A 15180-nucleotide genomic window follows, 5' to 3' on the forward strand; every position below is an offset into this window, starting at 1 on the left:
GAGGTAGCAGGGATCTCCTGAAGATTTTTAAGCAGGTGAGAGACAGGCCCAGAACCTGGAAGATTATTATGGGAAGCATGGAGAAGAAAGTTAAGAAAGGCAGAGACCAGAAGCAGGGAGATCACTCATAAGTCTGTTCAATGGACAAAGTGAGTATTGATGAGTGCTTCGCCTACAACAGGGCCTGGAGTAGTGGAGAGAAAGGAAAAGAAAATGAGCCTAGAACAGGGGTGAAGGACAAAGAAATTTAAGAGAAGGACTGAAGTGAGGGCACTGAAATGAAATGTTTGCCTTGATAAAAACAAACAGATTTATAGAATGAAGCAGAAGGAAAGATAAGAGAACAGATTATTATTATCAGAGAGAACAATTTCAGAATCTAGGATTATAGAGGTAACTCAGTTATGGGTGATTCTATGATCTTTCATATAAGCATATCTACAGCTGCTCAAGTAGAATCAACTGAGATAATAAAGGATGAGGTAATTAATAAATATCTGAGAGAGTTTTAGGTACAGCAAAGTATTAATGAAGAAATGGAAACAAAACAAAACAATTTTTAAAAATTACAGCATCAATACAGTTCCCAAATATGAGAGCAGGGTTTGTAGTGGAAAAGAAGACTATGAGCTGAGAACTGAAGTTCTTGAGGAAGAAGGAAGAAGGACCTAGGACCCAAGTTTTCATGAGCACAAGATAAAAAGACTTTGAGAAGATCTCGAATGAAAGGGAATACGTTAATGCTAGGACAGAAGGGACAACGGTATCAAGGATACAGTAGAAGGAAGGGAGAAGAGGAGGATAGGTACTAACTAAGGGGAGACTTGCGCTCAACTAGACCAACAGTAGACGAAGGCAGCAGAAAAGAATTAGCGAGATACCCAGGCACAGAAAAAAACAACAGGCCATGGTAAATGCCCCCCTCCCCCACCAACATTTTCTTTCTGCTCTGACCTGGAGCTGCTGAGAGCTGTCATTGAGGTTGTCCTCCCTCCTCCGAGCCTCCTCCAGCATCTGTGCACTCTTCTTCTTCTCCACCTGCTCCTTGTGCTTCAGACTGGCGACCTTCTTATTTTGATCTTTTACTTGCCTATTGAGGAAAAGAATGAACTTTTCAAAATTACACGGTACCTTTCTTCTATGAAGCTGATACTAACGAACAGTTTAAAGGAAGTTATTCTTGGGATTCCTGTAGTTTCCAAAACTTTCCCACTCCACTGAAAACAAATTTTCATAAGACACACATTTTTCTATTAAATAACATTTACTTAAGCTCCATATGTAGTGCTTAATAATGACTTCATAAAACAATGGAACATTATATGTTCAGGGGAACCTGCTCTCAAGGAGTTCACAGTCTAAGGAGGTAAATAATATTCAAACAACCACATTCCAACATGCTAAGCACAGGATAAATTAGAAAAAAAAAACAGAATGAATGTACTAAATTAGGGAGGATCAGGAAAAGGTAATTTTAACTTCCTAGGACAGAAAAGGATACTATCTTTAGTTAGAAGTATGACAAGTGTGTTGACCTGGAGACCTATGAACCCTAGATGAGTGACTGAGACCGGATATTTTTTTCTAGTACCAGATAATTTTGATGATGTTGAGCTAAATATAAGTGATAGAAAATCCTTTCAAAGAAACTCAAAATAGATAAAACATTGCCATTCTGCATCAGTGACAGTTGTGATGGAGACATGAGTTACCTAACATATGAAAAAAAAAATCACCATAGCTAAAAATGCAAAACACACAAACACATATAAACTGCATCAATTTTAATGGATAATTTATATTTTTAAGTATACTATTCACACTCATTTGAGTGATACAAAAACACTATAAGCAAATTCATTAACAGTACTTTTTGTTTTTAAATAATATGCCTACATAAATTCATCATAAATTACTGACGTAGATTCTATAAGATGGAAGTATGAAACACAAATGGAAACAGGAGCCATGTAAGAATTCTACTGATGTAGAAAACCATATGCCTATAAGTTTCTTTTTTAAAATAAAATTTCAACAACACATAAAAATCAGATAGGAACTATATATAACAAATATGTAAAAAAGACAATATTAGTACATATCTTACCATTTAAAAATATTTATATTTATCTATTTTAAAAATATAAATAAGATAGGAACTATAGATAAAAAGCATATAATTTTATGTTTTAATATGGAATAGATTCAAAATCATTATATAACATAAAAATTTTAAACTCAATTCAGTATCATTTGCTAGAAATCTGGCATCTATTGCAAGAAACTATTTTACTGATATTGACTATAAGTTTTTGTGATAAGTCTTCAGGATGTATGATGAATGTCGATTTATAAATCTTGCCCTATATGAAGTTTTAACAAACTGCAAGAGCAAAAATAACTGTGTGTATAAATACGTCTTAGCAAACATTGCTAAAATTCTTCCAGCACACAAGCATTTCAACAAAATGGCTTGTCAAGTAAGAATAACAATCTGGAAAACTTCATTATACTTTTATTTTAGCAATGTTTTACTGCATTTCAAACAGTTCTATTTGAATGTTACTTTTTGCTTTCTCAATATCAAAAGAAAATGGAGTGCTGAATAGTTAAGTATTTTGACACATTTTGAATTCTTCATATTGTTTTTCAAATTCAAATACTAACTCCTGAATATCTGAGTGATACCCATTGATATTACAACAAAATGACTCTTGATAATTTATGCCTATAGGAATTTGAGTCAAATCACAATTTTATTTGCCTGTACTAAAGACCAAGTTTTATCTTAAAGGCTTTAATGCAATTGCACATAAACATTACACCCTGATTTCTACCCTTAAGTTTTAAATTTAACTCATTTAAATGCCCCATAATATCTACAACAAAAGCCAAATCCTGAAATCAGTGCTTATTAAGTTGTTTTGGTAGTCTCTTTTCACTTCTAAAAACATTTGCTACAATAAAGTCAACTTTCCTGCTTATTTTCAATTTCAAAGAGTGAAACCACTGCAAATGGCAACAGCTTAACTCCAACCTCTGGAGGAGACCAGGATCTCAGTTCCAAGTTCTAGCCCAACTTGTAGTTTTAGTTTGCAGAGGAATATCTGAGCAAGAATTGTAGACCAAAGGAGTGCTGCATTTGGTTCTGATATTGCCAAGCAGCAGAGTTGACTAATAGTAGCAGCAGTTCATTACTGTTTAGACCTAAAATTAAGTCAGAAACTTGTAGAGCTTACAACATGGGGATAATCAGATCCTGCTCTGCCACTATGGGAGCACGGAGAGAGAGTACACCCAAGTCCTAATAGGCTAGAGGAAAGGGCAAACAAAATAAGAATTCTAACAGAAAAAAATACTAGGGTGACAGGAATTCTTGGAGAAAAACACATCCTGGACACAAATTCAAATAGGATTTCTAGATGAGAGGAAATAAGGATTTTTAAAAATTGTTTTTAAATTTTATGAATGAGTGTTGGAGGAAAAAATTGAGAAGGAAATGCAAGCTACAGAATAAAAGAATCAAAAAGAGAATAAACAGTTCAGCATAACAGGTTTAAAAAAAACCCTTGCCCAACCAACATACTCCCTGAAAATTATAACAGACCAAAGAGAAGACCAATGATTCCATGAAACCAAAAGAAATACTGGAAAAAGAAATTCAATAAAACAAAATCTAAACTATAGCAAAAACAAGAAAGCTGGAAAATACTTGCAGGGTGGGGGTAGATTAAGAATCACTGAATGACCTGAGTGCCATGACTGAGAAAAAGGCCCTAGACAAGCTATTTCAAGAAATCTTGAAATAAAATAAATCTTCATATAAAATAAAATAAATTCCTTTCAATAAAATCTTGAAAAAAAAAACTGCAGAGATCTCTTAGAACCAGAGGGCAAAGTGGACACAGAAAGAAGTAACTGGTCACCAACTGAAAGAAATTCCAAAATAAAAACTCCTAGAAACATCATAGCAAAATTCCAGAGTTTCTATACGAATTCACAGAAAGAATTATAGGCTTGAATGCAGATTGAAACAAACTATTTGCTCTCTCTTTTCTTTTTTGCTTTGTTTCTTTGTTCTCGTGGTTCACTCCACTGGTTATAATTCTTTTATACAATATGACTAACGTGAAGGTGTATGTAGAATCTATATTGGATTGTATGCCGTCTTGGGGGGGAGGGAGGAGAGGAAAATTTGGAACTCAAAACCTTGTGGAACTGAATGTTGTAAATTAAAAATAAGTTAATTAATTTATTTTTTTTTAAATCCAGAGCTTAGGTCAAAGAAAAAATACTGAAAGCAAACAGAAAGAATTCAAGTACCAAAAGGGCACAGTCAGGATCATGCACAACATAGCAGTCACCAGTATAAATGAGCAGAAAGCTTTGAATACCATATTCCAGAAAGCAAAGGATATTTAGGCTTACATTCAAGAATAAATCAAGTAAATACTCAGCAAACCTGGGTATTATTCCATTGGAAGAGGGGGGGAGAGGGGAGGATATACCTTTAATGAAATAAAGGACTTCTAAGCATTCCTATGAAAAGACCAGAGCTGTGTAAAAACACTCAAGTTCAAACACAAGGGTCAATGGAAATGCAAAATGGTATGAGTGACCAAAAAAATAATAAAGGACCAAACAAAGATAAACTGCTGACATTCTAATATGTAGAGCAGTGTTCCTCCTGAAGTCTATCAAGATCATAAATATTTTTGTCCATGTAGATCCTTTTCCCTTTTTATGATCTCTCTGGGATACAGACCAAGTAGCTGTACTGCTGGATCAAAAGGTATGCAGAGTTTGATTGCCCTTTGGACATAGTTCCATATTAATTTCCAGAATGCTTAGATTGGTTCACAACTCTACCAGCAATGCATTAGTGTCCCAATTTCCCCATATCCTCTCCAACATTTATCATTTTCCTATTATATCATATTAGCCAATCTGATGGGTGTGAAGAGGTACCTCAGAGTTGTTTAGATTTGCATTTCTGTAATCAACATTGATTTACATTTTTTCATATGACTCTAGATAGCTTTGATTTCATCTGAAAATTGTCTGTTCAGATCCTCTGACCATTTATCAACTGCAGAATGACTTGTATTCTTATAAATCTGACTCACTTCTCTACATATTCGACAAATGAGCCTTTTATCACCAACAACTTACTGTAAAAATTGTTTTGCAGATTTGTTTTCCTGTTCATCTTGGCTGCACTGGTTTTGTTTGTGCAAAACCTTTTTAATTTAATATAGTCAAAATGATCCATTTTACATTTCATAATGTTTTCTGTCTCATGTTTGGTCAAAAATTCTTCCCTTCTCTATAGATCTGAGAGGTAGGCTATTTCTTACTCTCCTAATGTGTTTATTATCACTTTTTATGTCTAATCATGTACCCATTTCAACCTTATCTTGCAAGTGTACCGTGTTTCCCCAATAATAAGACCTATCCCGAAAATAAGCCCTCCCCTTACTGTGTAAGATTCCTCTAAAATAAGCCCTCCCCCGAAAATAAGCCCTATTGAGATTGCTACTGTAGTGAAGGTGATCCCCTGCACTACACGCTATATTACGGTACCCTCTGTATGCACCGTCCCCCCTCCCCGGGTGAAACACACGCCGCGCTCCGAGCTGCATCCAATCACAGCTGCAGCAGTGAGCGTGTCATCCTGTTCTTTATTGAATTCATTATTGAATAAAGGTACATTTTTTTGTTCACATTTACCTGTTTATTAAAATTGCTGTCAATGTTCATTAAAATAAGCCCTCCCCTGAAAATAAGCCCTCTGGTGTTTTTCTGTCAAAAAAAAATAATAAGACAGTGTCTTATTATCGGGGAAACACGGTAAGACAGTGTAAGATACAGGTCAATACCTAGTTTTTGCTATACTGTTTTCCAGTTTTTGCCAAATAGTGAATTCTTATCCCAGAAGCTGAGGTCTTTGGGTCTGTTGTGTCTGTATGACATTAAAAGAAGAATGGAAAAGGAGCAGAGGAATACACTGAGGGGAGGGAGGGAAGTAAAGAAGGTTTAGGGAAAATTATGTCACATAATCAGGAACAAGCAGACATCCATATAAACAAGGAAGAGGGAGTGGGAGGAACTATTGACATTTGAATCTCATTCTTATCTGAGCTCATCAAAGACAGGAAGAACACACATGATCACAGACAGAGTTGGGTAAAGAAAAACATTTCATTCAACAGGTAAATATTAAGGAAATGTGAGAAAGAAAGGACATTTAGAAGGAGGGTAGATAAAGTGAAGGATTAGTCCTAAGCAAACAAATTCTGTCTAAAAATGGATGAAAATATTTATAGCTCTTTTCATAGTGTCAAAAATGGGAATGAGATGGGGCGGCCAGGTAGCGCAGCGAGTAAGAGCACCAGCTCCAGTGTTGAGAAGACCTGGAGATCGAATCCCGGGCTCAGACACTTAGTACCCACCCAGAAACACCTGGCCGTGTAACCTTGAGCAAGTTACTTAACCCCAATTGCTTAGGGGCGGCCAGGTGGCTCAGCGAGTAAGAGCACCGGCTCCAGTGTTGGGACGACCTGGAGATCGAATCCCGGGCTCAGACACTCAGCACCACACCCAGAAATAACTGGCCGTATAACCTTGAGCAAGTTACTTAACCCCGATTGCTATAAAAAAAAAAATGGGAATGAGAACATGCCCATCAATTGGGGGGTGGTTTAATAAGTTATGATATATAAATGTGACAGAATAATATTGTGCTGTAGGAAATGATTAAGGGGATTGTTTCAGAGAAATCTGGGAAAACTTACAGGAACTAACGCAGAGTGAAATAAACAGAACCAGAATAATTTATACGAAGACAACAATATGATAAAAACAAACAACTTCAAAAGAATTAAGAAGTACAATCAGTGTAATCATCAACCGTGATTCCAGAGCACTAATGATGATATATGCTGCCCAGTGTCTCATATAGTGGAAAAGGACTCTTCTAGATCACACCTCCTAAATATATGTTTGTCTCCCAGGGCTCTGTCCTGGACTCTCTTCTCTTCTCCCTCTATACTACTTTATGGTGAGCTCATCAGCATCCATTTATTTAATTACTATCTCTACGCGGATGATTCTCAAAAATACCTTTCCTGACAAAGTCTCTCTGCTGAGCTTCAATCTACTGTCTCCAATTGTCTTTCAGACATCTCAAACTTCATGTGCAATAGACATCTTAAACTCAGTATGTCCAAAACAGAACTTATTTATCCTTCCTCTTACACCTTCCCTTGCTCCTACTTTCCCTATTACTACAGAGGGCTTCCAGTTTCTCACGTTGGCAACCTAGGAGTGACCATGGATTCAGCATGAGCTCTCACCCCCGCCCCCTTCCAAGCAGTTGCCACAGGGCCTGCCAGTTTCACCTTTGGAATATCTTTCAATACCCCCCCTTCTCTCCTCTGGCATTGTGACTACTCTAATGCAGGCCTTCATCACCCAATACCTGTATTATTACATTAACTTGCCTCAAGTCTCTTACCATTCCAAACATTCTTTATTGGATTACTACAGTGATTTTCTTAAAAATGAAGGTCCAGTCATGTCACTCCCTCTACTCAGTAAATTCCAGGGGCTTCCCCTGGACTCCAGGAACAAATACAAAATGCTCTATTTGGTATTCAAAGTCCTTTATAATCTAGCCCCCTCCTACCTTTACAGTCTTCTTATATACTCCTGACACATATTCTTTGACACATATTGACACTGTCCTCCTGGCTGTTCCATGAACAAGACACTCCATGTCTCAGCTCTGGACATTTTCACTGGCTGTCCCCCATTCAGGGAATGCTCTCCTTCCTCTACTTACTAGCCTCCCTGGCATCCTTTAAGTCCCAACTAAAATCCCACCTTCTACAGGAAGCCTTTAACAAAACCCTCTTAATTCCATCTATTAATTCTATTCTATTCCTTCTATTAATTATCTCCTATATAACTTGTATAGAGATTCCTTGCTAAATGTTTGTTCCCATATTGTCTTCCCCATTAGACTGCAAGCTCCTTGAAAGCAGGTACTGCCTTTTGCCTTTTTGTTATATATAATAAGGTTTTAACTGTTGAAAGAATAAAAATTTAATTGTAACTTTAGTTGCCATTTCCATATTTTATTCAGGAATCTGTTTCCTTTACTATTCTGTTTCTAGTATATTATAATTTGACTGAGTGCAAATTGAAAGGTCTAAAAAACTATCAGCCCATTTTAGAGATGAGTAATTTGAGTTTCAGAGAGGGTGTGTAAGTTGGCCAAGTTCTTGTAGGTAATAAATGGCAGAGTCAGAATTTCTATTTATTGCCTCTGACTCTAAATCTGTTGTTTTCCCCACCATATTACATTATTCTGTTTCTGAGAAAAAAAATTATCCCAGGATCCACCAATTAGGTGGTGGTGGTTGTTCTGTTGTGTCCGATTTTTTTAGGACCCTATTTCAGGTTTCCTTGGCAAAGATACTGGAGTTGTTGGCCACTTCCTTTTCCAGCTCATTTACAGATGCAGAAACTGAGGCAAAGAAGACTAAATGCCTTCCCCAGGGCCATATATCTAGGAGCTGAGGTCACATTTGAACTCAGATCCTCCTGACTCCAGTACTGGTACTCCATCCTCTGTGCTATCTCACTGCCATTGATTAGGTATGGCTGTCAATTGCCAAATCAACAAGGCAAATATAATGAACTAGTTTCATTATACTCAGAAAACAGGCCCAATTAACTGTTTTAAAAAGTCAGTGAGCGTATACTGTCAGTTTCAACAACTTTATTTAGAATGTACATATATAAATAGCAGAGAAAAATGGAATTTTACAAAAAAGGAGGAAAAAATATGGGGGCATACACCTTTGGAAATAAGTTAGAGAAGGGGAGATAAGGACTTCTGTCATCTGGTCAAAATTAGAAGAATGACTTGTGTCCCAACTTTATCTTTGTAAGTACTGTGACCTTACTTCCAGGAAGAATATCTGGAAGGTCAAAATAGAACCTGGGTCAGTATCCTCTTCTTATAAAGGGGGCAGGAAGTCTCTTCTAGAGTTCTTTTTGCATCATAATCTTTCTGTTTTCATAGAAAGTGGCAGAGAGAAGTCTGGAGAACTCTTGTCATAGTTGCTGTGTTGATTGAAGATCAGATCTGTTCATCTCCAACCACAATCTTATATAGCCTATTGCTTTCTCAAGATGCCTTTATATAAGTTTTCTGGTAGGCATTTCCATAATGGGTAACAGGTATTAAGAAACACTGAATAACACAAAGTAAAATTATTAGTATTATAAGACATATGGTTTTCAGGGGCAGAGTCAAGATAGGAGAGAAAAGGCAGGGACTTGCCTGTGTTCACCCAAATTCCCTTCAAAACAACTTTAAATGATACCTCAAAAGTATTTCTGGAGGAGCAGGATTCACAAAAGGATGAAATGAAACCATTTTCTAGTAAGAGACAACTTAGAAGGACAGCAGTCACATCAGGGTGGGAGTGAAGTGCAATCCAACTCCAGTGAAAGCTGTGTCAGGACAGGCCATGTGCCCGCAAATCAGCAGCTGTAGTGACAGCTTTCTGAGTCCTCAGTCCACAGACAGTAGTGGAGTTGGAAAACTGGTTAGAAAAAGAATATGGGGGTCCACTTTGCTAGAAGTGGATACAGAACTTGGTTGTATTGCCCAAACAAAGATCCAGGTCACAGAACTAGGTCACAAACAAAGGGCAAAAAGGAGCAATACCAAAACAGTCAAAGGTGGGCAAAGACACTGGCTACAGTTCGAGGGTGTAAAAGAGTGCTTGCAGACCACAGTACAGATCAAAAGAGCAGTAAATACGGCTCTCCTTAGATCATACCATCTTGGAAGAACTGAAAACTTAGAAACCCCCAAAAGTACCTCTGAAAACAGATGCACAACAAAAAAACAGTGCCATCTCCACCCCAGAAGCACAGTACAACTTTAACACATAAATTTAAAAGTCAAGAAATAGGCTCGAAAAACGACCAAACAAAAGAAAAAGAACCTTACCACAGAAAGCTATTATGGTGACAGGGAAGATCAAAACACAAATTCAGAAAACAGTAAAAGTCAAAACTGCTACATCGAAAGCTTCAAAGAAAAATGTGAACTCATTTCAGGCTATGGAAGTGCTCAAAAAGGATTTTAAAACTCAAATAAGAAACGTAGAGGGAAAAATTCTGGAAAATAAATGAGAGTAATGGAAGAAAATCATGAAAAAAGAGTCAGCAGAGCTTGGTAAAGGAGACCTGGGGAGACACCACACACACACACACACACACACACACACATACACACACACACACACACACACACATACACACACCACCGAAGAAAATGTTACTCTGAAAACAGAATAAGCAAAATAGTAAAAGAGGCACAAAAATCAAATGAAGAAAAAAATACCTTAAAATGTAGAATTAGCCAAAGGGAAAAATGAGTACAAAAATTCAAAGAAGAAAAGAATGACTTAAAAAGCACAATTGGCTAAATGGAAAAAAAGGTACAAAAGCTCACTGAAGAAAATAATTTCATAAAAATTAGAATTGGGCAAGTGGACGTTAATGACTCCGTGAGACATCAAGAAAAAATAAAACAAAATCAAAAGTATGAAAAGGAAGAAAATGGTAAATACCTCACTAGAAAAACAACTAATCTAAAAAATAGATCAAGGAGCCATTTAAGAATTTAAGAAGCATTTTAAAAATTTTGAATTACGTGAAAGCCATGATCAGAAAGAGTCTAAGACATCATCTTTCAAGAAATTACTAAGAATATAGGGGCGGCCAGGTGGCTCAGCGAGTAAGAGCACCGGCTCCAGTGTTGAGAAGACCTGGAGATCGAATCCCGGGCTCAGACACTTAGCACCCACCCAGAAACACCTGGCCGTGTAACCTTGAGCAGGTGGCTCAGCGAGTAAGAGCACCGGCTCCAGTGTTGAGACGACCTGGAGATCAAATCCTGGGCTCAGACACTCAGCACCACACCCAGAAATAACTGGCCGTGTAACCTTGAGCAAGTTACTTAACCCCAATTGCTTAAAAAAAAAAAAAAGAAATTACTAAGAATAACTACCCTAATATTTTAGAACAAGAAGGTAAAATAGAAACTGAAACAATCTACAGTTAACCTCCTGAAAGAGACCCCAAAATGAAAAGTCACAGGAATATTATAGCCAAATTCCAGAGCTCCCAGGACAAGGAGAAAATATTGCAGGCAGCCAGAAAGAAACAATTCCTGTATCATGGAGCCACAATCAGGGTAACATAAGATTTAGCACTACCTTATGTTATATTACATTAAAGAATATATTTTGGAGGACAAAGGAGCTAGAATTACAACCAAGAATCACCTATCCAGCAAAACTGAGTATAAACTTTCAGGGGGAAGGGAAACAGAATGGATATTTAATGAAATAGAGGACTTTAAGGAATCCCTGATGAAAAAAACAGAGCTAAATAGAAAATTGTACTTTCAAATACAAAACTCAAGAGAAGCATAAAAGGGAAAATGAATTATGTGGGAATCAATAAGGTTAACATTACTGCATGGGAAGAAGATACTTTTAACTTCTAAGAACCTTCTCATTATTGGAGCAGTCAGGAGTATACACAGAGTGAAGGGGTGTGAGTCAACATAATGAGATAGTATCTTGAAAAAAATTTAAGAGTTGAGAAAAAGGAATACACTGAGAGAAGGGGAATGGGACGGGTAGAATGGGGCAAATTATTTCACATAAAAGAGGTACAAAAGAGCTTTTATAGTGGAGAGGAAGATGGGGGAGGTAGGAGTGGGAGCACATGAACTTTGATCTCATTGGAATTGCCTACAGGAAAGTAAGAAGGGAAGAGGAAAGGAGAAGGGAAGGGCTAATACAAAGAAGGTCAGATATGGGAATCAGCAATGAGAAGTAAAACATTTTTTAGAATAGACAAGGTGAAAGGGGGGGGAAGAGGGAGAGGGAAAAGGAGAGGGAGGGAGGGAGGGAGAGAGAGAGAGAGAGAAAGAATAAATATGGGGAAAATAGTGTAGAGGGAAATACACAGTAATTACTGTGAAAAAAAATTTTATACCAAATTTCTCAAATATGTAGAGAACTGAATCAAATTTATAAAGTACCATTCCCCAAAGGACAAATGGTCAAAGGATATGAAAAGGCAGTTTACAGATGAAGTTATCAAAGTTAACTAAAGTCATAGGAAAAAACACCCTAAATCACTATTGATTAGAGAAAGGATAATTAAAACAATTCTGATGTATTACTTCACTTAACAGATTGACTAATATTACAAAAAAAAAAGGATAAAAGACAGATGTTAGAAGGGAAGTTGGAAAATTGAAACACTAATGTATTGGAATTGTGAATGATTCAACCATTCTAGAGAGCAATTTGGAATTGCCTGAAAAGCATACCCTTTGATCCAGCAATAAAGAATCTACACAGCAGCTCTTTTTATGTTAGCAAAAACTTGGAAATAGAGCAGATTGTCATGGAATACTATTATTCTATAAGAAATGACAAACAGGGGGGAGGCTAGGTGGTGTAGTAAATAGAGCTCTGGCCTTGGAGTCAGGAGGACCTGAGTTCAAATCCAACCTCAGACACTTAATACAAAACCAGCCATGTGATCTTGGGCAAGTCACTTAACCCTAACTGCCCTACCTTTCACCCTCCAAAAAAAAAAGACAAAGAGGATACTCTAAGAAAAACCTGGAAAGACTTACATGAACTAATGCAAAGTGAAGTGAGCAGAACCAGGAAATCATTGTACACAGGAATAGCAATATAGAATGATGATTAACTGTGAAAGACTTAGCTACTCTCAGTAATACATTTAATCCAAGACAATTCCAAAGAACTTATTATGAAAAATGCTATTCATCTCCAGACAAAGAAATAGTAAGAGACTGAATGCAGATCAAAGCACACTTTTTTTTAAAACTTTTCTTTGTTCTTCTTGTTGGGTTTTTGGGGGGAGAGGGAGGAGGCTTTTTCTTTCACAATATGACTAATATGTAAATATGTTTTGTATGATTGCCTATGTTTAACCTACATCAAGTTGCTTGTCATCTTAGAAAGGGAGAAGAAAAGGGAGGGAAGGACAGAATTTGGAAACTGAAATTTTAAAAAGTGAATGTTAAAATTGTTTTTACATGTAAATGGAAAAAATGACATTTTTTTTTTAAAAAAGTAGCGGGAAAGGCTTCATGCAGAGTTGGAATTTTACCTTGGACCCAAAGGAAAGTCAGTGAAGCCAGAAGGTGAGGAAAGGAGGGAGAGAGAGAATTCCAGACATGGGGGGAAACTTTATAGAAGAAGCAAACTAAAACAAAGTACCCAGTTTATCTGCATGAATAAATAACCTGGGTACCTGTTTTAGTTATGTATATTATGTATAAATACTTCATATAAGTTGCATACACATTTACTTATATATGAACTATATATGTATTTTAAGGGTTATAAACACATATTTAAGCCTTTTATATACACACACATAATGCTTGTACATGCATATAAATGTGCGTGTATATGTGCTGTTGTTGTTCATTCACATGCAACTCTTCGAAATTCACGGACCACTGGCATGCCAGGCCCTTCTGTCCTCCACCATCTCTCAAAGTCTGTCCAAGTTCATGTTCATTGTTTCCATGCTACTATTTATTCATCTCATCTTCTGCTGTTCCCTTTTCCTTTTGCCTTCAATCTTTCTCAATATCAAGGTCTTTCCCAATAAGTCCTGTCTTCGCATTATGTGGCCAGAGTACTGAAGTTTCAGCTTCAATGTATGATCTTCCAGTGAATCTGAATTAATTTCTTTAAATTTTGATGGACTTGTTCTCTTTGCAGTTCAAGGGACTGACAAAAGTATTTTCCAGCACCACAATTTGAAAGCTTAGGTTCTGTGATGCTCAGCTTTCCTTGCAGTCCAACTCTCACACACATACATTGCTACTAGAAAAATCATAGCTTTGGGGAGGATATAGGAGAGAGCAGATTGAGGGAGGGGATATACAGTGGGATCACTGTTTTGGGGTGGTGGGTAAGAGAAAGATGGGGAGAAAATTTTTAACTCAAAATCTTGTGGAAATGAATGAGGTAAACTAAAAATAAACATAAAATTTAATTTAAAAAAATCATAGCTTTGGCTACATGGACTTTTGTTAACAAGGTGATGTCTCTGCCTTTTAGTATGCTGTCCAGATCTGCCATAGCTTTCGTTCCGAGAAGCAAGTGTCTTAGTTTCATGGCTGTGATTACTGTCAGTGATGCTGGAGCCCAAGAATGTAAAATCTGACACTGTTTACTTTTCTTTTCCCTCTATTTGCCAGGAAGTGACAGAACCAGTAATCATGATTTTAGTTTTGGGGTTTTTTAATGGCATTCAAACCATCTTTTGCTCTTCTTTCACCCTGATCAATAGGCTTAATTCCTCTTCACTTTCTGCCATCAGAGTGGCATGATCTGCATATCTGAGACTGTTGCTATTTCTCCCAGCAACCTTCATTCTGGCTTTTATTTCATCCAACCTGGCATTTTTCATGATGTGCCCTGCATATAAATTAAATAAATAAGGGGACAACATAAAGTCTTATTGTACCCCTTTTCCAAACTTAAGCCAATCTATTGTCCCATGTTTGATTCTAACTGCTGATACTTGGTCCACATACAGGTTCCACAGAAGACAAATAATATGATCTGGTACACCCATTTCTTTGAGGACTTTCATCATTTTTATTCACTTTTTTTCTAAAGCCATGAAATTGAACTACAAGCTCAATACAAGTCAACAAGTCTATCTTTCTGTCTCTCTCTCTCTCCCTCAACCCACCCTCACCACCATCCTTCCCTGCCCCGCTATATACACCAACAGACCATACCTGAAAGAATTAATCCTTTCATCTATGGTAATCTTTGCACGGGAAGACAGGTGTTCCCCAACTTGCCCAATACATCAAGCCAGTTGTTCCAGTCATGATTCTTCTTACTCCCCTGCCATCTTTTACCAAGCACCTAGATGCCATTGCAATTCCACTCTAGCATCAACTTTCATTTTCTTCAAATACTATCAAATCGTGATAGTCATTGTTCCTAGAAAGGACTACCTTTGAAGTCCCCATGATAGCACTCAAAAAAGCCTTGCAATTTTCCAAAGCAA

General features: G+C 37.0%; 1 protein-coding gene across 12 annotated transcripts in view; it reads right to left on the reverse strand.

The window, feature by feature from the left end:
* The window catches only part of ERC1 (ELKS/RAB6-interacting/CAST family member 1), a 496604-nt gene that overhangs the window by 256507 nt on the left and 224917 nt on the right, over positions 1–15180 (reverse strand). For all 12 annotated transcript variants that reach the window (XM_069094346.1, XM_069094345.1, XM_069094342.1 and 9 more), the window contains one exon: positions 955–1090. In XM_069094346.1, the coding sequence (XP_068950447.1) occupies positions 955–1090 (136 nt within the window). The remainder of the gene's footprint in view (positions 1–954; positions 1091–15180) is intronic.

Source organism: Petaurus breviceps, unplaced genomic scaffold (assembly GCF_028583685.1).
Source record: "Petaurus breviceps papuanus isolate PSGF00001 unplaced genomic scaffold, PetGlider_PUasm1.0 216, whole genome shotgun sequence".
NCBI classification, from domain to species: domain Eukaryota; kingdom Metazoa; phylum Chordata; class Mammalia; order Diprotodontia; family Petauridae; genus Petaurus; species Petaurus breviceps.